The 23,717-nt window shown below is 45.7% G+C and overlaps 1 protein-coding gene across 4 annotated transcripts; it reads left to right on the top strand.

The window, feature by feature from the left end:
* Nucleotides 1-27: 27 nt before the first annotated feature.
* AARS1 (alanyl-tRNA synthetase 1) lies at nucleotides 28-23,175 on the top strand. Of its 4 annotated transcripts, none has more exons than XM_025426810.3 (21): nucleotides 28-176; nucleotides 3,310-3,474; nucleotides 7,578-7,766; nucleotides 8,124-8,269; nucleotides 9,626-9,817; nucleotides 10,791-10,935; nucleotides 11,286-11,431; nucleotides 12,253-12,361; nucleotides 12,514-12,664; nucleotides 13,333-13,457; nucleotides 13,887-14,031; nucleotides 14,902-15,080; nucleotides 16,198-16,311; nucleotides 17,532-17,738; nucleotides 18,247-18,431; nucleotides 19,780-19,888; nucleotides 20,727-20,840; nucleotides 21,426-21,545; nucleotides 21,662-21,748; nucleotides 22,137-22,250; nucleotides 22,652-23,175. In XM_025426810.3, exons 2-21 carry the CDS (start codon nucleotides 3,331-3,333, stop codon nucleotides 22,835-22,837), a joined length of 2,907 nt encoding a protein of 968 aa, XP_025282595.1. In that variant the 5' UTR covers nucleotides 28-176; nucleotides 3,310-3,330; the 3' UTR covers nucleotides 22,838-23,175. The 4 variants fall into 4 exon arrangements, with proteins under 4 accessions (XP_025282595.1, XP_025282594.1, XP_048965576.1 ...); XM_025426809.3 differs by lacking the exon at nucleotides 28-176 and adding an exon at nucleotides 199-314; XM_035716089.2 differs by lacking the exon at nucleotides 28-176 and adding an exon at nucleotides 870-945.
* Nucleotides 23,176-23,717: the final 542 nt, after the last annotated feature.

Here is a 23,717-nt window from a genome sequence, read left to right as displayed (position 1 = left end):
CAGGTCAACTATTAGCCACTTTGCAAACCAAAATGTCTACCTCCAGAAGTCCGCAACCTCGCCGGTCACGTGACGTATCCCGACCCTCGTTTTCCCGGCCATTGCGTCAGCCGGCTTAGGGCCGCCTTCCTGGAAACCGAGTCGTAAGCTGATTCGTTCCCGGGATTGATTGGCAGGTGGGTTGATCAATAAAGTTCCCGGGACTGTAAGGCTGGGCGGGGCTCTTTCCATCCGCGCGCGTCATTGGGCGGGGCTGTGCGGGTTGCTGTCTGTCGTGGCTCCGGGCCGGTGCCGCGGAGCGTCTGTGGGAGCAGGTAAGCGCGGGCTCCGGGCGGTGGGCTGTGAGGGAGGAGTCAGGGACGGCGACCCTCGGGAGAAGCAGAAGGGCCTCCGAGAGTTTTGCGACGCCGCTGGAGCGGCCGGGTCGGGCCTGAAAGCGGGGCCGCCGCAGCGGGCTCCGGGGGCCCGGCCCCACGAGGCCTCTAGAGCCGGGAGCGCCGGGGACGGAGTGGCCTCGGGTGGCCTTGCCGAGGACCTAGACTTCGCGAGGATCACGATTGCCATTGACTACGCGCCCAAAGCTGTGGTTTTCTCTCCCCCGGTTTTAATCTCCTAGGGACCGACGAGGAGGTGGGGTGGGTGGTGCAAGGGTGGTCTAGATGCGTGGAATTCCCTCTGAGCCATTTCCTAAAATTTTAAAACTAGTGAAGTAGCTGACGCTGGTTCAGGTTCATCTGGAAGCACTTTCTGTGCCCCATCATGTTCAGCTGTTACTTCCAAAAGAGCCTGCATTTTCCCGTGTGCTTTAAGTTCACTTAACTATTCGCTGTTAAAGGATCATACCTAATCCTGAAATACTTATTTAGCAGTGGTTGTACTAGATGTTGAGGATGTACCCCTGATGGGAAGATGGACATTGAACAAGCAGTCCGATGCGTGTGGAAGGTATGAAGGAAGACGCCTGGAGCTACGAGAATAAAAATAGGATCTCGTCAAGAAGGAGAGAGAAAGCTTCCTTAAATAGGTCTCTTTGGAATTGATCTATCACAATTGAGGAATTCTAGGAAATGGGAAAAAGTGGAGTAGGGTAGACAGCTTACTTGGCAAATGAAGAGCACGTTGAAAGATCTGTGGCTAGAGCCTTAAACCCAAAGGCCAATGTGATTAAAGGTACTCAAGACCTTTATAGCGTCTGCTGGGAAGTGGACTCTGAGGACCATCCTTTATCCCAACCTTCCAGTGCATATACAATACAGACAGCCTTCCAGTATATATTGAACAAATGAATTTGTGATGGTGACATGGCTTTTAAGAGTCCTTGCCTCTGTAGGGCTTATTGTCAATATATTGGATCCTTATGTCATACGTTTCGCAGTTCTTTCTGTATGACTGTCACTCTGTTGAGGGCATAGCCTCATTCATATTGGTTCCCAGCACAATGTGCATTTATAGATGTTGAATGAATAAGCAAAATGGGACATTTATGTGTCTTTTGGAATACAGCTGATTTACCTCAGCCCGTTTAGAGGAGGAGCAATGAAAATTTTGAAACTGCTGTGATGTTGCTCAGTCAGAATTGGCACTGTATATTTATTTTTGCCACCGTTAAGACTCATTGAGTTCCACGATGAGAAGGGACGAGGAGGAATGTGGTGTGGCAAAGTTTCTAAAAATCCTAGCCTTGGCTCCTTATGGATATAAAAGTCCTTATCTGTGGGAGTTTTAGTTCTCTCTTTGTCTCTTTCAGCCAGTTTTACCATCTTTTTGCCCGAAGGGCTTTATTGGAGTAATGAGTTGATTGAATTGTGAATAAATTGTTTGAAATTGTGGTTAAGGATAAATCTGAATCAGAGTCCCTTGTTCACTATGTACGTCTTTATTTTCCTTAGAAGAAGGGGGGAAAAACATGGCACTAAGTGACTTAAAGTAATAGCATCCATCCATGTTCCTTTAGGGCTTTCCACTTTACGGATTGCTTCCAAATATTGGATAGATTTTGAGTCTCACAACACCTGGGCAGAGTAGATACTACTTTTTTACCAAAAGAAACATATTGGGGACAAAGTCACTTATTTAAGGTTAGAGTTGGGTCTAGAATTCTAGAGACTAATGTCAGCCAGATGGTTCCCATTTTTCCAGATGCCGAGTGCTGCATGCCATGACAGCTCCATGCCAGTGATTGGGATCTTCCACCAAGGGCTGTTACTTTTCCACAACCTGCCTCTCAGGAAAATCATAATAGATGAGAAAGGGCTTTGAAATTGTCAAGTTGTTTTCTAATTTTTCTCTCTTCCGATTCCCTTTCTCTTTTACTGATTCTGAGCTCTACCTCCTTTTTTTTTTTTTTTTTTTTAATGATAGTCACACACAGAGAGAGAGAGAGAGAGAGAGAGAGAGGCAGAGGCAGAGACATAGGCAGAGGGAGAAGCAGGCTCCATGCCAGGAGCCTGACGTGGGATTCGATCCCGGGTCTCCAGGATCGCGCCCTGGCCCAAAGGCAGGCGCTAAACCGCTGCGCCACCTAGGGATCCCCTGAGCTCTACCTCCTTAGTGTGGCTGCAACATCCTCGCCCCCTAGGAATATAACTGGCAGTCTGCCAGTTGTTCTGGGGGTGCTTAGGCTAGGTGAAGGCAGGTATAATCTTACTTGCAGGCAGTTCCTTGTATAGCAAGGCCCCAGGTTCTCTGCTGTTGACAGCAGCCTCCCAAAGACAGGCCAAACCTAGAGACCCTGGCTTTAGGGATAATGGGACTTTGCATGATCCAGGCATGTAGATGAGCACAGAGCTGAAAGGGGCTTTAGAGTTCATCTTATAAGGACCTTTCCATTTGTTGGTGAAGTGAAGTAACTCCATTAAGCTTTTATAGCTAGGACTGGAACCCAGGTCTCCTGAACATCCCCCCCATCCCTAGTAGGCTTCTCTGCCGGACTGTAAACCATGAGGTTTTTATTCCCATTTCTTAATTCCTGGCCTAGGCCATGGCACAGAGGATGCATTACACATCTTCATATTTGGAATAAGTGAATACAGGAAGAAAATGCTCCTGCTCTACTTGATGTCTTGGTGTATTGAACCTATTGAGGTTGGCATGGGAAAGAAGAACATGTGGGGCTGTTGGCTGCTGTGTGCAGCAAATTTTGCTTTGATGTTGATTTTAGCCTCAGATGTTACAACATAGAGGTTTTAGGATCAAACAGATAACCAGTGCCCTGCTTTGACTTGGCCTGTGGAGCCAGGAGTCTTGTGTAATACCTACTTATCTCTTAGTCGCAGTTCCTCTAATTTTCCTTCATTTTTCTCTGATTAGTTCCATAGGGCTACTTTCAAGATGGACTCGACCCTAACAGCAAGTGAAATCCGGCAGCGATTTATAGATTTCTTCAAGAGAAATGAGCACACTTATGTTCACTCATCTGCCACCATCCCATTGGATGATCCCACTTTGCTTTTTGCCAATGCGGGCATGAACCAGGTAAGGGTTTTTACCTTTTTCTTAATATCATATTTATTTTTTTAAGTAAGCTCTCTGCCCAAGGTGGAGTTTGAACTCAAGACCCCAAGATCAAGAGTCACATTCCCTACCTAGTGAGCCAGCCAGGTGCCCCTGGTTTGCGTTTTCTTCTAAGTAAAGAACTGTGTTTTATTAGTCATTGGCTAGGTTAATTTTGCTGAGCCATGAAGAGACCTATTAATTCCGCTTTCGTGATTCTCTTTCAACTCTTCATTATCCTTGTTTTTTTTTTTCTTTTTTCTCTTTCTTCCTTATTTTTTTTAAAGATTTTATTTATTTATTTATTTGAGAGAGAGTGCACAGCAGAGGAGGCAAGGAGAAGGAGAAGCAGGGGTCCCAGGACCCTGGGATCATGACCTTAGCCAAAGGCAGGTGCTTAATGGACTGAACCAGCAAGGCATACCTCCCTCCCCTTGTTTTTTCCTTTATAAAATTAGTGAGTTCTTCAAGATTCTTTCAAAGCTCGCTCTTTCTTTCTTTCTTTCTTTCTTTCTTTCTTTCTTTCTTTCTTTCTTTCTTTCTTTAATATTTATTTATTCATAGACATAGAGAGAGAGGGGCAGGGACACAGACAGAGGGAGAAGCAGGCTCCACGCAGGGAGCCCTATGTGGGACTCGATCCCGGGTCTCCAGGATCACACCCCAGGCTGCAGGTGGTGCCAAACCGCTGCGCCACCGGGGCTGCCCAAACCTCTGCTTTCATTTCCATTCTGAGCCATGCAGCTTTATTGACTTTAAAAATTTTGTTTTTAATTTTTTTTTTAAGATTTTATTTATTTATTCATAGAGACATAGCTAGAGAGAGAGGCAAAGACACAAGCAGAGGGAGAAGCAGGCTCCATGCAAGGAGCCCGACGTGGGACTGGATCCCGGGTCTCCAAGATCACGCCCTGGGCTGCAGGTGGTGCTAAACCGCTGCGCCACCGGGGCTGCCCTGTTTTTAATTTTTTTAAGATTTATTTATTTAGAAAGAGCATGCACATGTAAGGTTGTGGGGGTAGGAGGGGCAGAGGGAAAGGAGGGAAGAATTCAGGCTGACTCTTCCATTCAGCTCAAAGCCCCATGTGGGGCTCAATCCCATGACCCTGAGACCATGACTTGAGCCAAAATCAAGAGTCAGACGCCTAACAGACTCAGCCACCCAGGTGCCTCTATTGATTTTTTTTTTTTTTTTAACTCTTAAAGCTACTGTCCCCAATACCAATTTGGATCTACTGCCGTAGAAACTTTATTAGTAGGATTTATGTTTGGGGCAGTTGAACTATAACAGATAACTTGAAAGTTTTGTTGTGATATTGAAAACTGTTTTGTCAGGCTGACTATGGACTGGAAGTGGATTCAGGTTACATAGTCCCTTCAGGGTTTTCCTTTGGTGGTTCTCTTGGAGCCCCGCTTAGCCTAGTGAACCCACTGGCTCTTAGAATGTGGCTCACTTTGCACTAAGTGATAAGTTGACATTTTCTTTTCTTTCCTGGCATAGAAAATTAGAGGCAGTGGGGGGAACATTTTCCATCTTTTGTAATAACTGTGAAATCATACATATGTTTTCTGTGATATGTATAAGTCCTTTGTATAAACCTGGAATAGGGGGCACTAATTTTATGTGGACTTGGAAGGTGATGGGTTTTCTGGAACACTGGAAAAGTTCTATTCTAGTGAGGCATTCCTAGGCATGGGTTTTGTCTTCTCCCACATGGGCCGACTAGGTAGGAGAACCGTGGGAGTCCAATGTTCTAATGTACTCTGAATAATAGTAATTATTAGACTGTTGTATGTAGCGCTTACTATGATGGCTAGGCACTCTTCTATGTCCTGTACGTATGCTGACTCATTTCATCCTCACTCTGTACTGAAGCACTGACAGCTCAAGTAAACTGCCCAACCTGATATAGCTGGTGAATGCTGGAGTGTGGTTTTGAACCCCAGGTAGTCGTTTGCTTAACTTTTGTGCTATACTGCCTCTTAATCAGAAATACCTTGATGGGGTTTTGCTTCCCCCCTCCTTTTTTTAAAACATTTTTAAATAGTATTTATTAGGCATCTGCGCTTTTTTAGGTGCTATGCCAGGTGCTAGCTACACAAAGATAAGCAGTAGAGTTTTTGCTTTTAAAGAGTTCATGGTCTAGTTCATAACTGTCCAATAGAGGGCACCCTGGGTGGCTCAGCAGCTTAGCGCCGCCTGCAGCCCAGGCCTGATCCTGGAGACCTGGGATCGAGTCCCAAGTCTGGCTCCCTGCATGGAGCCTGCTTCTCCCTCTGCCTGTGTCTCTGCCTCTTTCTTGCGCGCGCGCGCTCTCTCTCTCTCTCTCTTTCTTTCTTTCTGTTTCTCATGAATAAATAAATAAAATCTTTAAAGGAAAAAGAAAGAATTGTCCAATGGAACTTTCTACGGTGATAGTAATGTTCTATAGCTGGGTTGCCCAATATGGCAGCTACCAGCCATGTATGGTTTTTTTTTTCCTTTTTTAGATTTTAAAAATTAATTAATTTTTTAAAGTAATCTCTACACTTGGTGTGGGACTCGAACTTACAACCCCCAGATCAGAGTTGCATGCTTCACCAATTGAGCCAGCTAGGCGCACCCCAACCCCATGCATGATTATTGAGCTGGTGTGACTGAGGAACTGAATTTTTTGTTTTTAAATATTTTTAATTAATTACTAACAATTTCATTTTAATTAATTTTACAAATCACGAGTGACTAGTGGTTACCAAATTGGACAGGTCTAGTGGGAAAATAAAGCAAAGTTACATAACAATGATACATTAAAGTGTAAGTTGATAAATCCTGAGAGCAAAATAATACCTTCTTTCTACAAGTCATTTGCAAAGTTGTGCTGATTTTACTCCCTTAATAGGTCTCAGTTTCTTTTCTTCCTTATCACCTTTACCATGAAGCCACTACATCAGTTTTTAAAAAAATTTTTTTTTAAGATTTTATTTATTTATGAGAGACACAGAGAGAGGGAGAGAGAGAGGCAGAGACACAGGCAGAGGGAGAAACAGGCTCCATGCAAGGTGCCCGACGCAGGACTCGATCCCGGGACTCCAGGATCATGCCCTGGGCCGAAGGCAGGCGCCGAACCACTGAGCTACCCGGGGATCCCCCTAAAAATTATTTTATTTTCTTTTTAAGTCAACTCTAAGCTCAACTGGGGCTTGAACCTCATGACCACAAGATCAAGAGTCACTTGTTCTACCGACTGAGCCAGCCAGGCACCCCCAACATATCACTTTTATTTTTTTTTTCAATTTTTTTTCTATCTATCTATCTATCTATCTATCTATCTATCTATCTATCTATTTATTTATTTATGAAGGTCACAGAGAGAGAGAGAGAGGGGCAGAGACACAGGCAGAGGGAGAAGCAGGCTCCATGCACCGGGAGCCCGATGTGGGATTCGATCCTGGGTCTCCAGGATCGCGCCCTGGGTCAAAGGCAGGCGCCAAACCGCTGCACCACCCAGGGATCCCATCACTTTTATTAATTAATTAATTTATTATTTTTTTTTTTTTTAAGATTTTTATTTGTTCATTCATGAGAGACAGAGAGGGCGGGGAGGGGGGGCAGAGACAGAAGGAGAAGCGGGTTCCATGCAGGGAGCCTGATGCAGGACTTGATCCTGGGACTCCAGGATCACGCCCTGGGCCGTAGGCAGGCACTAAATCGCTGAGCCACCCAGGGATCCCCCACATATCACTTTGAGAATAAGTTCTTCCAGAAAGGTGTTCTAAGCCCCGACCACCAGAGACTTATGAGGAAGCGTGAGTTTCACTACATCAACCTCTGGCTGTTAGCACAGATCCAGCAGGCCTTCCCCTTGTATAGGTGGTGTTACTGGCAGTGGTGGGGACTGTGAGAGAACTAGGACCAGGGAGAAGCTGCTCCAAGATAGGCTGCCTCTGCTGTGGCTCCATCAGGCTGCCTACCTCCCAAGTTTCTGTATTCCAGGCTAATTAAATCACAAACCGAACAGTTTATGTGTGGTCTCTTCCTGCCAGCATGTGACCACCTGATAGATCTGCATCTCCTTAAAAGTTGAAATGTTCCCTTTCTTTTTTAGTTCAAACCCATCTTTCTGAACACTATTGACCCATCTCACCCTATGGCAAAGCTGAGCAGAGCTGCCAATACCCAGAAATGCATCCGGGCTGGGGGCAAACACAATGATCTAGATGACGTTGGCAAGGATGTCTATCATCACACCTTCTTTGAGATGTTGGGCTCCTGGTCTTTTGGAGATTACTTCAAGGTAAGCTCAAAGAGAAGATTCCTTTGGGGTTTTGAGCAAAATGATCCTCTCCATTGAAGGATATGGATTCCAGTTTTGCTTGTTATAAAATAGGAAGTATCATCATCTAGGAGATTCAGGAAAGAAGGATATTTATTAATACTAAGACTTCCTGAAAGTAGTACCTTTCATTTGATGTTTTCAGGTTATGTTTTGGAGGTCTTGTATAAATTGATCCTGAATTTATTTGGCTGTGTTGATAGTGAAAATGTTGCAGTTTTATATTTGTGTTCCTAGGATCTGGGCGTTTCCTACTCATACTAAATAGATTTTGGCTTGGCCACATTCCATGTTCTTTCTTTTTTTGTCTTATTATAGGAATTGGCATGTAAGATGGCTCTGGAGCTTCTCACCCAAGAGTTTGGTATTCCAGTTGAGAGACTTTATGTTACTTACTTTGGTGGGGATGAAGCAGCTGGTTTAGAACCAGACCTGGAGTGCAAACAGATCTGGCAAAACTTAGGGTAAGAATGTATCTCACATGTTGAGTGTGGAGGAATAAAGGGATTTCTAACTTGGTGCCATAGTGGGGTATTAGAGTTTGGAGTGCATTGCCATTTCTTGTTTTGGGCTATACATTTTGAGATGGAGGTGGAAGTGACTGGGTGCAATATCCTTTAGTGCATTATTTGCCTTTATTTTATTTTTTTAAGATCCATTTATTTGAGAAAGAGACAGAGTGTGAGTAAGGGGAGAGGCAGAGGGAGAGGGGGAAAGAGAATCCCAAGCAGACTCCATGATGAGCAAGGAGCAGGAAGGGGGCATGACCCTGAGATCATGACCTGAGCCAAAGGCAGATGCTTAACTGACTGAGCCGCCTAGGTGCCCTACTCATTTTCTTATTCTTTTCACTCTTAGAAAAGCATAGCTTTTTACCACACTTAGCACAGTTTCTCAGTTTCATTCATTCATGTATTAATTAATTACTTTTACTCCAGGAATATTATTCCAGTCCAGCTTCCCCTGGTACCTGGTCTGAAACCCCTACTTGGTTAGATTCTGTGGTCTACATGTACTTGGACATTTTGGGCAGTAATGCATGTGAACCTTAAATAGTACTCTTGGCATAGGAATCCTGTTTTGCTTGGCTTGTGTATATCTGGACTCTGTTTATCCAGTATGCTCAATCTCTTTTGAGTGTTGTATTACCTAACAGTTCTCAGCAGAGTCCAATATTTTTAAAAATAATTTTGATCTTACTAAATTCCTTTTGGTATCATTTTAAGGTGAAACACTGGACTAAATTGGGGCATAGAGAAGTGACTTGAAATACTCAGTAGGTGTTTTAATGCTTATACTGTTTCCATTTTTAAATGTTTTATTTTTTTTTTTAAGATTTTATTTATTTTTCATGAGAGACACAGAGAGAGAGAAAGGCAAAGACACAGGCAGAGGGAGAAGCAGGCTCCACTCAGAGAGCCTGACGTGGGACTCAATCCCGGGTCCCCAGGATCACACCCTGGGCTATAGGCAGCACTAAACCCCTGTGCCACCAGGGCTTCCCTGTTTCCATTTTTAAAATTAAAGAACATTTGCAAAGAAAGTGCTTAAATTGTGGTCCTATTGAGCATAGGTGTTTTCATTTTTATGTGTTTTCTAGGCTCAATCCCTATCTTTGCCCATTTTTATTTAGTTTAAGAATGTAGCCCCTTATGTATATTTTGTATTCTATTATAGTCATAGCTTAGTCATTTTTTAACTTTTAATCTATCTTTTTAAAAGCTGGAAATGCATAAGAATCTCCTTTTGTGGTAGATGCAAGTCTGGGCAAGAATCTTGTCAATAGCTGTAACTGGGCTTGTCTTTCCTACCCTGTACAGGCTGGATGACACCAAAATCCTCCCTGGCAACATGAAGGATAACTTCTGGGAGATGGGTGACACGGGCCCGTGTGGTCCCTGCAGTGAGATCCACTATGACCGGATTGGTGGCCGGGATGCTGCACACCTCGTCAACCAGGATGACCCCAATGTGCTGGAGATTTGGAACCTTGTGTTTATCCAGTATAACAGGTGGCCGTGGGGTCCTGAACTGTTCGTGCTAATAGCAGCACCTTAAGCCAAGTAGAGAAAGAGGAACTCAACGCAAGGCTGTCTTCTCATCCTCATCTTTGGGGACAGTGGAGTGGAGCTATAGAAGGCACTAAAGGCATCAGGGGATCTTGTGGACAATATTTAGATTTTATTTCTCAGGTTTTCCCTCTGATCTCTGAGACATGGTTGGATTTAATCTTTTGTTTTTATTACTTTTATTTTTAATTTTTTTATTTAATCTTTTGTAAATTACTTTTATTCCACATAGTACTCACTTCAAGACTATTCCTATGATGTCATTTTTGTGGTAATTTGGACTGTGATTTGATTCAATTTTTTTTTTTTTTAAGATTTTATTTATTTGACAGAGACAGTAGGTAGGAGAGAGAGGGAGGAGAGAATCTGAAGCAGACTCTGGACTGAGCACAGAGCATGATGTGGGGCTCGATCCCACAACTGTGAGATAGTGACCTGAGTCCAAACCAAGTGTTGGACGCTTAACCAGTGGATCCCCCCAGGCATCCCTATGGACTGCAATTTTAAAGCTCATTAGCTTGAGGCTTGCCTCACGTTTTATTTATTTGAGGAAGAGAGAAAGAAAGTGAGAGGGAGACCACACAAGTCGTGGGGAGGGGCAGAGGGAGAGGGAGAAGCAGACTCCCAACTGATCAGGGAACCTGATGCAGGACTCTGCCCCAGGACCCTGAGACCATGACCTGGGCTGAAGGCAGATACTTAACCAGTGGAGCCACCCAGGCACCCCTTGCCTCACTCTGTAATAGGCCCCAGAGTATTACTTCCTTTTTCCCCTCCACTCCCCTCCCTCCCACCAAACCAGACAGGCAAATGGCAAATAGAGCCTGCAATCTGTGCTATATAAGTGAGTTTTAACCAGTGGGGAATGGTTAGCACCCAGAGTAATTTCAATTTCCTCCTTCTCTGGATCTTGCAGGGAAAGTGATGGCATTTTGAAGCCTCTTCCTAAGAAAAGCATTGACACAGGGATGGGCCTGGAGCGACTGGTGTCTGTACTGCAGAATAAGATGTCCAACTATGACACGGACCTTTTTGTTCCTTACTTTGAAGCCATTCAGAAGGTACTGGTCCTATTGTAAACATTGCAGACTTCTGTGGAGGTTTCTAGGTGGGACTCTTAGCAGTACAGTCAGAGATAACATAATATCTTTGCCAGCTAAGAGTACCTGTGACCATCTGTCACTTTAATTGTTAATAACCTCAGAGGTTCTAAGCACAAGTTGCTGTAGTTTGTTGAGTGCAGGGGCATGTCTAGAGGCTCTTTACCCCTGCTGTCTTTCTTGGTGTTAAAAGATCTGGCAAGAGGGTCATCCTTTCCCCTATGTTCACTCAGTCCTCTTGGAGCCTCTAGAGCAAGGCCATGCCAGAAGGGCTACTTCCTAAAGAGCTTCCTCCTGGTTTTTATCTGTAGGGCACAGGTGCCCGGCCATACACTGGGAAAGTTGGTGCCGATGATGCTGATGGGATCGATATGGCCTATCGGGTACTGGCTGACCATGCCCGGACCATCACCGTGGCACTGGCCGATGGTGGCCGACCTGACAACACAGGACGGGGGTAAGTATATTTGTTACGCATGGCATGGTGTTAGGATTGCCACTGAGTTTATTGAGTCTCCATGGAATTTAAGGCCATTCTTTATTCTTTTATTTGTCTTAGGTAGTTGGAGGAATCCCTTTATTTATTTTTTTTTAGGGATTAAGAGAGTTTTAGGTCGTGTTACAGAGTTGCCACTATATTAAATCTTTGCTGCTAAGTACAAGATAGGATACAGATTGTATTTTAGGTTGTCCAGTAGGATATTGGCAAGGAGGGAAGGGGTAGATACTGATTAGCCCCAGGCAGTTTTATTACTGACGGGCAGTACCTGGGATTTGGGGCACCAGCCATCTGGGTTATACCTGCTTCCATCTCTGGATCAGCAGAATGTGGTAGAAAAACAAAGCAGAGTTATCTTTGATGCATATTTGTGGGTATATCTCTGAGTTTTCTGCTGGAATTAATGACCTCAGGGACACACGAAAAACAGTCTTAGGGTCAAAGAAAGTCTCTGAAAGAAAAAACTAGTCAGGGCAGCCCTGGTGGTGCAGCGGTTTAGTGCCGCCTGCAGCCCGGGGCATGATCCTGGAAACCCTGGATCGAGTCCCACGTCAGGCTCTCTTCATGGAGCCTGCTTCTCCCTCTGCCTGTGTCCCTGCCTCTCTCTCTCTCTCACTCTCTGTGTATGTGTCTCTATGAATAAATAAATAAAATCTTAAAAAAGAAAAAAAAAAACTAGTCATGTTGCTTTGGGTAGAATTCTAAAAGCCCCGAATTAGAATTACCAAATGCTTACCTTGGAAAGTTGCCTAGAGCAGATGGTTTTCTGCATGTTTCAGGTATGTGTTGAGACGGATTCTCCGCCGAGCTGTTCGATATTCCCATGAGAAACTCAATGCCAGCAGAGGGTTCTTTGCCACATTAGTAGATGTTGTCGTCCAGTCCTTGGTAGGTGTACCTCCCTGCTTAACTGTGTTCTGCTAATGCACAGAGCTTAGAGGGATGAAGTGGGAGTTAGCATACTGTTAATGAGTTTTGAGGGGGGTCACGGAATGGTCCCTGTCCTTATTGAGCCCACATCTCTGTTTCCCCTTTGCCAGGGAGATGCATTTCCTGAGCTGAAGAAAGACCCAGATATGGTAAAGGACATCATTAATGAAGAAGAAGTGCAGTTTCTCAAGACTCTCAGCAGAGGGCGCCGCATCTTGGATAGGAAAATTCAGAGCCTGGGAGACTGTAATACCATTCCTGGTAAGGACCCATTTTATTCCAGGCTGGTTCTTCTGTCCAGAAGAGGCAAACCCTTTTTCAAAAATGACTGGAGTCCTGTGTCTCCAAGGGCTAAGGCTTTTACTATAAAATTGGGTTTATCATAAAATTATAAAAGTAATACGTTATTGTGGCAAAGTGTTTAACACAGAAGTAAAAAATGAAAATTCTCTTTCCTAAACTCATTTTTCAGAGGTAACAGTTTTTACCTATTGTATAACTATTCAGGGCTTTTCTCTATTTGCATACACATGTATGTAGGGGCATATGTGTGTGTTTTCCAGCAAAAGGGGAACATATATACTATTCTGCAACTTGTCTTTCTTTTTTTTTTTTTTTTTTATTAGACTGGAAAACTCCAAAAAAAAATTTTTTTTTTGACTTTTTATTGCAGCATAAGGTACAAGGGGAAAGCATGATGAATTTCCACAAACTGAGTACACTCATGTTCAGATTAAGAAACAGAACTTTACCAGGAGACCACCTGTACTTCCTCCAGGTCAATTCTGAAGGATTTGATAGATTTTCTGACAAGTGAACAGAATCAATACTAACTTGCTTTGTCTCCAGTTCCTTCTGTCACTGCCAGCTTCCTTTGGAAAGGGCAGGGACTGTCGTGTCAATCTTACACAGTTCCCTTTGTGCTCCAGGGGACACTGCGTGGCTCCTCTATGACACCTATGGGTTTCCAGTGGATCTCACTGGACTGATTGCTGAAGAGAAAGGCATGGTGGTAGATATGGATGGATTTGAAGAGGAGAGGAAACTGGCCCAGGTAAAGAATTTGGGGAGTGAGCAAGAAACCCAGCACCAAACAAGGCAGGACTTGGCTACAAAGAACAAGAGTTTCCTTCCATTAAAGTCTTTGAAATTCTATTTTTCCCCAAGACCAGGGAGTGTCAAACGGGAGCACTTTCGCCTCAGGGGATATTTGTCAATAATGTGTGAGGATACTTTTTGGTTTCTACAGCTGAGGGTAGGATGCTACTAGCATCAAGTGGTTAGAAGTCCAGGAGGCTGCTCAATAACCTACATTGGACAGCCACCCAGAACAAAGAATTACCTGGCCCTAAATGTCAGTAGTGCTAAGATTGAAAAACTGTTCTAGAGCTTTATATTGGGCATAGTTTAGCAATTTGAATTAGAATTTCAGAATTATTTTTCCCACATTAGGGTAACTTCTGTTTATTTCTCTTACTGGCAGCTGAAATCACAGGGCAAAGGAGCTGGCGGGGAAGACCTCATTATGCTGGACATCTATGCTATTGAAGAGCTCCGGGAGAAGGGTCTGGAAGCAACAGAGGATTCCCCAAAGTATAATTACCATTCGGACTCCAGTGGGAGTTATAGTACGTCCCTATGTTACTGTGTGTACCTCTGTTGAGTCTCAAGATTAGGAACTTAGGGTATTTATCAGAGCCTCTCCTGCCTCTCCTGTAGTACTAGAGTCATGCTCTGCAATTTCATATACCCAGAGACCCATGGCAATTAATTTTTTAACTCTTTATTTGGGAATAATTATAGATTCATAGGACAGTCCCCATACTCTTTACCTAGTTTCCCCTAACTATAAAACCTTTCAGGAAACCGGGAAATGGGCAATGATACAATCATCAGTGGCTATTGAATTTTGCATCAAGGATAGCTGCATTCTAGGGGTCCCTGGCTGGTTCAGTTGGTAGATCATGTGACTTTTAATCTTGGGGTCTTGAGTTAAAGCCCTGCAGAAATTAATTAAATGAATAAATGAACGAATGGAATAGAATAGTGGCATTCTAAAGTTAAGCATCAAAAGAAAGAAACAGGCAATACATGTTTTTACTTTTGTTCTGTCAGAGATCCCTAAATCTATCCAAGCAAGCCCATAAAATGAACAAATTCATTGTGAATTGACCTTGGGAGTAGGGAATTTATTACTGCTTCTAAATACTTAACCAGATTTGCTGGGTTCCTGTTCAGTAGCTCAGAGATAGAGTGACTGGAACTGCCCCAGTGATGTGAAAGTTTCACCTGGAAAACCTCCCCGTCCCAAGCAAGCTATGACAGTTGGGTCACTCTACTGAGTGTTACATTCCCTGGTAATAAGCCCTTTTGTTGAGTCTAATGGTCTTGCTTGTAAAATAAAATTAGACAGTTAGAACCTAAGGACCAAAGAGAATCCAGCAAAAGACAAGAATGTGTGATGAAGTCATTGACTCTGTTTTTCCCCTTCTCTGCAGCATTTGAGAACGTAGTGGCCACAGTGGTGGCTCTGCGCAGGGATAAGATGTTCGTGGAAGAAGTGTCCACGGGCCAGGAGTGTGGAGTGGTGCTGGATAAGACCTGTTTCTATGCTGAGCAAGGAGGGCAGATCTATGATGAAGGCTACCTGGTGAAGGTTGAGGACAACAGTGAAGATGTGAGCCAACTGTTCATCCTTGCTGGCCAGGGATGGGGTATCCAGCTGAGGGCTGGGCCTGGACTGGGGTAGCTTTTCTGGCTCCTCACACTCCTGGCCTTGGGGAGCAGACATAACTGATCTTTTGGTGTGGTTCATTATTAGTGTTTCTGAGGCCAAGTGAGTTGCCTCTTGTACCACTGATTCAGTTGCCATTAAGTCCCTCTTAGCAGGATCTTTGCAGTCAGGTTGCATCAGTTGATCCTGGGTTCATCCAGGCTTTCCTCATGAAGAAGAAAAGGTAGCTCTCTGGAGAGCAGACTTCCTTGCAGAAGCCCCAGCCTCTAGCTCTGCCACTGTTGACTCTGATCTTAGATGAGTTACCTCATCTCATGGGCATCAGGTTCCTCCTGGTGGCTTTAAATTCTCTTAAGATGCTCCTTAGCATCTGTGTATATATACACATATATTTGTGCACATATAAAGTGGTCTATATATTTAATGGTAAATAAGGTATGGTTAAACCTTAAAAATGAACATGTTATTTTACCAGGAAGAGTGAGTTTACTGGGAAATAGAGAATTGCAGTGTGGGACATGTAAGCTATGGCAAAACCATAGGCGAGTCCAACAAAGGAAGTAGAGGAACTGATATTTTATGGAGGAGGAGAAGGAGGAAATTGGGAGGGGTTGTTTTAAAGGAAAGTCCATTGGAGAAAATCACAAGTTTGGGGTGATGATGGTTTCTTGTTGGCAGAGTTGGAGGAGTAATTGATTTCTCCTAGGAGATCCATCTGCATCTTATCTTGTTAGGGCCTGTACTTGATGGTTTGGTTCTATAATTGACAGTTCTTTCTGAAATGAACTACTGTTCCTGTTCCAGCCTCCGCTTCTAGCCACTGGGCTTCACTTTAGTGTGGTTGCTTTTTATTAGTTTTCAGTGGATAATGGTGTCTGTGTGCATTATACAATACATGTAATGGTATTAATAGTATAAAGTATGTATAATGGCATATACACACATTAGTACGGAAGGGCTTAGAAAATATGTAACATATATAAAGATATATATGTATGCGTGTATATATATATATATATGTTGGATTTATTTACATATTGTTCTCCTGGACTGCTCTTAGAAAATGGAATTCACAGTGAAGAATGCTCAGGTGCGAGGAGGGTATGTGTTGCACATAGGCACCATCTATGGCAGTCTGAGAGTGGGGGACCAGGTCCGGCTGTTTATTGACGAGGTGAGTTGCATTATGCTGGTTGGCATTGGACCTGGTTAGTAATCATCTCCCTTTTTTAAAAAAAAATTAAATTTCAGCTTTATTGAGGTATAGTTGACATAAAATTCCAAAGTATTTCAAGTGTACGTCATGGTGACTTGATATACGTTATGAAAAGAACTCATCTTCTTTGGCTTTAAATTGGTCTGGTCCTTGTTGATCACTCCTCAGAGAAAAGATTATTACAAATCTGATGCAGGAGCACATTTTATGAGGGGTGCAGCTGTGAATTCTTAAATGTGTATGTTCTCAAATCATATGACCGTGATTGTATTTTATTTTTATTTTATTTATTTATTTTAAGTAATCTCTGCACCCAGTGTGGGGCTCAAATCCATAACCCCGAGATCAAGTCGACTGCTCCTCCAGCTCAGCTAGCCAGGCATCCCAAATGACAGTGACTTTAGTTGAGACTTACAGACTTGTTTCATGGATTCCCCTTCTTCAGATTAACCACAAATACTCCTTCAGGAGCCCAGAATCCTGTATTAAAAAATAGATCCTGTTTGTGTGACTGAGCTCCAAAATAACAGGAGCTTATTAAAACAAGGTAGAAATGTGTTTCTCATCTTGGAGTCCAAGCTGATACAGAGGCTCTGCCCCACAAAGGCATAGGGCCCAGTTTTTCCTTGCTTGTTTTTCTATCCTCATTGTTGCCCTTGATTTCATAGTCTAAGAAGGTAGCCACCGAATCCATTGGTAGGCCAGGCATTGGCAAACTTTTTGTAAAGTTTCAGATAGTTGATATTTTTGGTTTTGTGAGCCATAAAATCTCAGTCACAACTGTACACCTCTGATGTTGTGGCATAAAAGTGCCATAGATAATATATAAACACATGGGTGTAGCTGTCTTCAATAAACCTATTAATGAAGAAAGACAAAAAGCTAGATTTTGGCCCGCAGGCCATAATCTGCCAACTCTTACTTCTTAGTCTAGGTAGCGGGAAAGAGGAAGGGGAGGGCAGGTTTCTTCCCGGTAATGGTATGCATCACATCTGCTCACCACCCATTGACCAGAATTTAGTCATATGGCCACAGTTAGTTGCAAGGGAAGCTGGGAAACGTAGCCCTTATTTCAGGCAGCCATGTATCCAACTAAAAATTCTAGTAGTGGGAAAGGAGAGAGCAGATATTAGGGGATGACGGCAGACCTTTCCACCAGCTGCCCCTGCTCTTCACAGCCCCGACGGAGGCCCATCATGAGCAACCACACAGCCACGCACATTCTGAACTTCGCCCTTCGCTCTGTGCTCGGAGAAGCTGACCAGAAAGGGTCCCTGGTTGCTCCTGACCGCCTTCGGTTTGACTTCACTGCCAAAGGAGCCATGTCCACCCAGCAGATCAAGAAGGCTGAAGAGATTGCTAATGGGATGATTGAGGCAGCCAAGGTAGGATTGTGCATCAGCTCTTGGGTCATGAGCCTTGCTTCTTCCTGTACCAGCGCTTTTCTTTGTGGAGCCTTCTCTGAAGTCCAGATGTTCTTCTCTATTGGACCATACCCTGCTAAACACACAGATTTGTTTGAAGCAGTAATTCTCAACTGCACTGAGTGTAGGGGCAGTGGTATCCTATGGAGGGGCCTTAGGGCCTCTGGGGAAGGGAGCAGAGGGAGGTCTGTGCTCTACCCTCTCCAGAGCTTTTCTGGTTTTATTTCACACAACTATAGTGCACCCATATGAGATTTGGTTCACAGTTTAGCAAAATAATTGGAAATTCCTATTTTGATCCCTTTGACTTTACTCATGGTGCCTTATTTCGGGAGGCTCAGGGCACATGATGGGCAGAGCTGGGATTAGAAACCAGAGTCCTGCCTACAAGACCATGCTTTCCCTGCCACTTCCTACTGCCCCTCCAGAGATCTTTTCCTATCTTTTTTCTGTCTTCTTTCCATGGCAGCCAGTCTACACCCAGGATTGTCCCCTGGCAGCAGCTAAAGCCATCCAGGGCCTACGGGCTGTGTTTGATGAAACCTATCCTGACCCTGTGCGAGTCGTCTCCATTGGGGTCCCAGTGTCCGAGCTGTTGGAAGACCCCTCTGGCCCTGCTGGCTCACTCACTTCTGTTGAGTTCTGTGGGGGAACGTGAGTAGAAGGGGAGCAGTGGATGGGACTGGCTTTTTGTTAATCTGGTGCTATCCTTGGAGGAAGTGAGTAATAGGCTAGACCCACGCTTACTTTTTTAAGGTTGAAATGAAGTTCTCAGAAATACACTTGCCAGATTGCATTCCCAAGAACCTTAGGATCCCGTGCTCCTGTCAGACCCCTTGGCGTCCGGCATTGACATTTGCTGGCTTTGTGATGAAATGTTCTTCCTAGGATGGAAAAAAGTATTGTCTTAACGTTTAGTTCACAGTTGCTTGCTCTTGTGTCCTGGGCTGATTCTGATAAGAAGGCCTGTGAATTCAGGCTTCAGGAAGGCCATGGAGCGCTCACCAAGCTCCTGAGCTGTTCCTAGCTCTTCTCCATTCTGGGGTCTTCACTTAGCTTCTTTTGCCAGCTTGAGCAGCATCTGGGGATTCATTCCATTGCCTCAGGGCCCCTGAGTCAGGCCCCACCGCACACCCAGCTCAGGTTGGGTTGCAAGAACTACTTGTTTCCAGCTGGAGTCCTCTGTAGCCCTTGGGGTCATTTTGGGATGGTGTGGTGGCCTGGAAAGTTCTTGCTTGCAAAGGAATCTCGTTGAGAAGAACATCCTTCAGGCCATGGTAGAGCCCATACAGGGCCTCCTGTGAGCTGCAGGCAGGCAGGGAACAGGTGCATGTGTGAGGATGGCTAGGAACCTGGGACACCTCATTCCTCTGCCCAGCTGAATTTGGCCTTTACCTGAGCCCCACTCGGCCTTAATGCCTCTTCACTCTTTAGAGCACGGGAAGCTGCCTACAAAGCCTTTAATGCCACTGAAAGAATGACTGAAATTTAATGAGCATTTGAAATTCTCTGAGCAACTGGGGAATAAAACCTGTTTCTAGGATTATGAGATTTTAAAGGTAATCCTCGGATAGTGTCAGTAGTGGCAGGAACAGAAGAATATAGTTTCTGTTGCAAAGAGGACCAGAACTAGGAATGAATGTAGAGCCCACCAGCAGGAACATTGTGTTGGGTGTTAGGCACTTTGTTTGATCTCATCTGATTTTCACAGTAGTCCTGTGAGGGAGAATTAACTGTATTTTATACGTAAGAACACTGAAGCTCAGAAAGGTGGTGTCTCAGTGTAAGAGTGTTCTCAGTCCCAGCTAGGCTTTCTCTGACTTTCCTGGCCTGAGCCATACCCTGAAATCAAGTGAAGGGCCTCTTCCCGCTGTGCCCTTGTCGGGGCTTCCCTGGAGCCTCAAAGACCTCAGGCTCTCACTATGGTCTCCCAGGTGTGGCAAGGAAGGACCAGGGTGCGTGGGCTTTCTTGTCACCGTGGACTTTGTCCTCTGCCACTCAGGCACCTGCAGAATTCCAGTCATGCGGGAGCTTTTGTGATCGTGAGTGAAGAAGCTATTGCCAAGGGTATCCGGAGGATCGTTGCTGTCACAGGGGCCGAAGCCCAGAAGGTGAGCGCCGCAGGCTGGTCTGTAGCTTATTTGAACAAGGCAGGGGGAGCACAGTCTGTGAAATCTGTAGTGTAGACGATTAAGTAGCTGCTACACACAGAATTGGAAGTAGGATGCTACCCCCAAACTGTCTGCCAGTGACCCCTACCTGGCAGAAAAGAACCACCACCTACATGACTTTTTTTTTTTAAGATTTTATTTACTTATTCATGAAAGAGAGAGAGGCAGAGGCATACCCAGAGGGAGAAGCAGGCTCCCTGTGGGGACCCCGATGTGAGAGTGTCTGAGCCAAAGGCAGACACTCAACTGGTAAGCCACCCAGGCGTCCTCGTATAGGACTACTTAGCTATACTGTGTTTAATCTTAAAAAAAAAAAAAAAAATTCTGCCATTTATTCCATAATATATCTGCTTCTAGGAGGGTAAGCTGTAATTCTGCTGTGGCTTCCAGTGCCCCCAGCACTGACTCACATCTCCCTGGGTGTACATGCCTAGTTTGAGACACATAGTGTACAGGGCTAGTTGCTCCGGGTTGGGGACTGCAGCTGGGGCCTGATATGTGCTGAAGCTTGAGGACTGGTCATTTTGTTGGGGTGAGAAGGGCTCCTGGCTCGGGAGTTGTTGGTTCTCCCCTGAGCCTGAGGCAGTGCAGCCTTCCTGCTGGTCAGGCTTGTGAGGAGGGCTAGGGCATGAGGCCACCAACGCTGGCTCCTTAAAGAATGAGAAACTTCTAGTATCCTGGGAGTTCCATAGCCTGCCATCAGTGCTTGCCCCAGTTTACAGCAGGAGTGAAGCTGAAAGTTACCTGACTGGGAGCTTACAACTCTGCCCCTCTCTAGGCCCTCAGGAAAGCGGAGAGCTTGAAGAACTCTCTCTCTGTCATGGAGGCCAAAGTGAAGGCCCAGACTGCGCCAAACAAGGACGTGCAGAGGGAGATCGCTGACCTTGGGGAGGTAGGGGTGGCCTCCCCCCTCAAGCCCTGCTCAGGGCCAGATGAGTCAGACACTCCCTGAACTCTCAGGTCCTGGTTCTCAGGGCAGTGGACCTTTGATCTCTTGTCTGGCAGCCTTGCAAAGGGGTCTTCATGGATCCGGGCCTGTGAGCTCCTGTAATCTACTTGCTGCCCCCACTGCCAGTGGCAGGGCCTGTTCAAAGCACCCGTGGGCATCAGTGTTGAGGGACTTGGGGGAATGGGTGCCCACTGTTGCCAGGCCTCCTCATCTCTGTTAATATGTGGAGGCTTCTTGTGAGCCCATCACAGGCTGTGTCCACTGCCTGGTAGGGACCAACTCTTATAGGAGCCCCAGCTCTCTTTGCCCCCTTTCTCTCTTGCCCTACTTGGTACAACTCATATAGTTGCTCATAGGGTGACTGGTCTCTAGGCCAGTGGATACCTTTTTGTTTTATGTTTTCTCTTTCCTTCTGGATACTAGCCAGGGAAGACTTTGGTGTTCAAAGCCAGAAAGGTGGGGTGGACTTATGTCTCATCCTAGCTCCTTGTGGTCCAGATTCCAGTGGTATTCTGGTTCTGGTTCCAGGTCCTGGCCACTGCAGTCATCCCCCAGTGGCAGAAGGATGAATTCCGGGAGAATCTCAAATCTTTGAAGAAGATCATGGATGACTTAGACCGGGCTAGCAAAGCTGATGTCCAGAAGCGAGTGAGTCTTGCTGTACTGGTGGCTGGAAGGGAACACGGAGGATTCACCCAGCAGAGACTGTGTGGACAGCTGTCTGGGCCTTTGACCTGAAGCCTCTCTTGTGGATTTCCTTGCAGGTGTTGGAGAAAACAAAGCAACTCATTGACAGCAACCCCAACCAGCCCCTTGTCATCTTGGAGATGGAAAGCGGTGCCTCGGCCAAGGCAACTTGGGGGCTGGGACTCCCTGTGTTGCTTTATACCTGTCTACTACTTTGTCTCCTTTCTGGGTCTCAGCCCTCTGGTGGCTGAAGTGTGAGCTTTGTGGCTCTGAGTAGAGTGGATGCCTGAGGGCCTACTCTCTGGTTTGAGTTTAGGCTGAGCCATGGAGGAGGCTGGTGGCCTGAGAGCTACAGCTCCTGGAGATGTAAGACACACCTCAGAACCAGAGTGTGGGTGGGTCCTCCTCCACACAGACTCTTGGGACCAGTACCTGCTCTTAGAAGGGGGTGGACCGCAGGGGTGCTCTGAGAACTGAGCTTTGCAGACTCGCACCATGCAGAGCATGGCACCCCTTCCCCAGGCTGTGGCCTGACATCAGTTTTCCCCATAGGCCCTGAATGAAGCCTTGAAGCTCTTCAAGACGCATTCCCCTGAGACATCTGCCATGCTCTTCACAGTGGATAATGAAGCTGGCAGGATCACGTGTTTGTGTCAAGTCCCCCAGGTCAGAACACCTTGCAGCCCTGTACTAGTGGGAAGTGGTATTTATAGCTTTTCTGAGGAAGCTTGGTTCTTCGAGTTGTTTGCCCAAGACCCTTGTTTGCATGTGCAGCCAGTTAGAAACAGCCATTCTTCTGGCCTCCTGTTTGTCACCTCCTCCAGCACCCCTACCCTCAGGCCCTCTCCTTGGGGGGGATGTGTTTAATCATGCTGAAGCCCAGCTTGCCGGTGCCTGCCCTGGGCTGTAGTACCAGCTGGAGGATCTGTCTCAACCCTGGTGGCAGCACCCAGGAGGGCAGGAGTGGGCCTTTAAGCTCCTCCATACTTTTCCTTTTCCACCCCTGTCCATGTCTTCCTCAGTCTCGTCTTCTGTCCTGACTCCCACGTCCCCTTTCTTTCTTCCAGAATGCAGCCAACCGGGGCCTGAAAGCCAGTGAGTGGGTGCAGCAGGTGTCAGGGCTGATGGACGGCAAAGGTGGTGGCAAAGATGTGTCTGCTCAGGCCACAGGCAAGAATGTGGGCTGCCTGCAGGAGGCACTGCAGCTGGCTACCTCCTTTGCCCAGCTCCACCTGGGAGATGTGAAGAACTGAAGGGTAGGGGCAGCTTCTACTGGGAAGCATCCTTCACTTACCCAGTGCATCCGTCCAGCCAGCTCTCCACCTGCCATGAGGACATTTGGATCTTGGGACCTTTAAACAGCCCTGTCTGTCCTAACCCAGCAGTAACTGGAACTCACGCACCTGGGAGCTAGCCTGTGACTCATTGCTCACGTTACATTTCTGCCCTGAGCCCTCCCTACATACCAGCACCATGTCTAAAACCACTACCCCAGGATTGCTATTTATCATGACAATGCTCGTGTCTGTAGATAAGAGTTCTTTTAGGCCTCTCTGCTGCAGAGAATAAAAGGACTATGTGCAATACTCAATGATGCTATGTGATCTCTTAACCCCCCACCTCTCATAGGAGCCCCCTGTGTAATAGCCTATGGCCCCAACTGGCTTCTGGTTGTGGTCCTCATCGAGTCCAGCTCAACTCCTGAACTTTGGGAATGGCCTCTGGATTACCTGAAGACATTGGTGAAGGTGGCCCATAGGATGGGGAGTTGAGTGGGTGAGATGGAGAGAGTCATTAGTCATTCAATAGAAGATGGGCCATGGGGTTACTGGAAGCACTTTATAGGAGAAGCTCTCCCATTCTTAGGCCTGTGTCCCTCTTCCTCTCCTTTTTGATGTTGAGCAGTCAGGTGTGAGATCAGAGGTGTTCTTAGGGTGCATTAGGTGACTACCCCTTTCCCTTTGACCCATCATTGCTGGTTCCCTGACCCAAAGATGGATAGGATCGATCGGGACCTGCCCTGGTCCCGAATCCCTTCACTCAAGTCTGAAGACAGCTGGGTTTGGAAACCGTTCGCTGGGGAGGTTAAAGGTTCTGCTTGTTTGTGCTAGCTCTGGCTGATTTCGTGTTCCC

Source organism: Canis lupus, chromosome 5 (assembly GCF_003254725.2).
Source record: "Canis lupus dingo isolate Sandy chromosome 5, ASM325472v2, whole genome shotgun sequence".
NCBI classification, from domain to species: domain Eukaryota; kingdom Metazoa; phylum Chordata; class Mammalia; order Carnivora; family Canidae; genus Canis; species Canis lupus.
The sequence above is the reverse complement of the archived record's forward strand: the minus strand, read 5'-3'. Positions and strand labels throughout refer to the sequence as shown.

Coding starts and splice junctions, on each gene's coding strand:
- AARS1 (XM_035716089.2), top strand. CDS start 910: ATGGACATTGAACAAGCAGTCCGATGCGTGTGGAAG. Junction 16,312..17,531: donor TCCGGCTGTTTATTGACGAG/GTGAGTTGCATT, acceptor TGCTCTTCACAG/CCCCGACGGAGGCCCATCAT. Junction 21,546..21,661: donor AAGCTGATGTCCAGAAGCGA/GTGAGTCTTGCT, acceptor ATTTCCTTGCAG/GTGTTGGAGAAAACAAAGCA.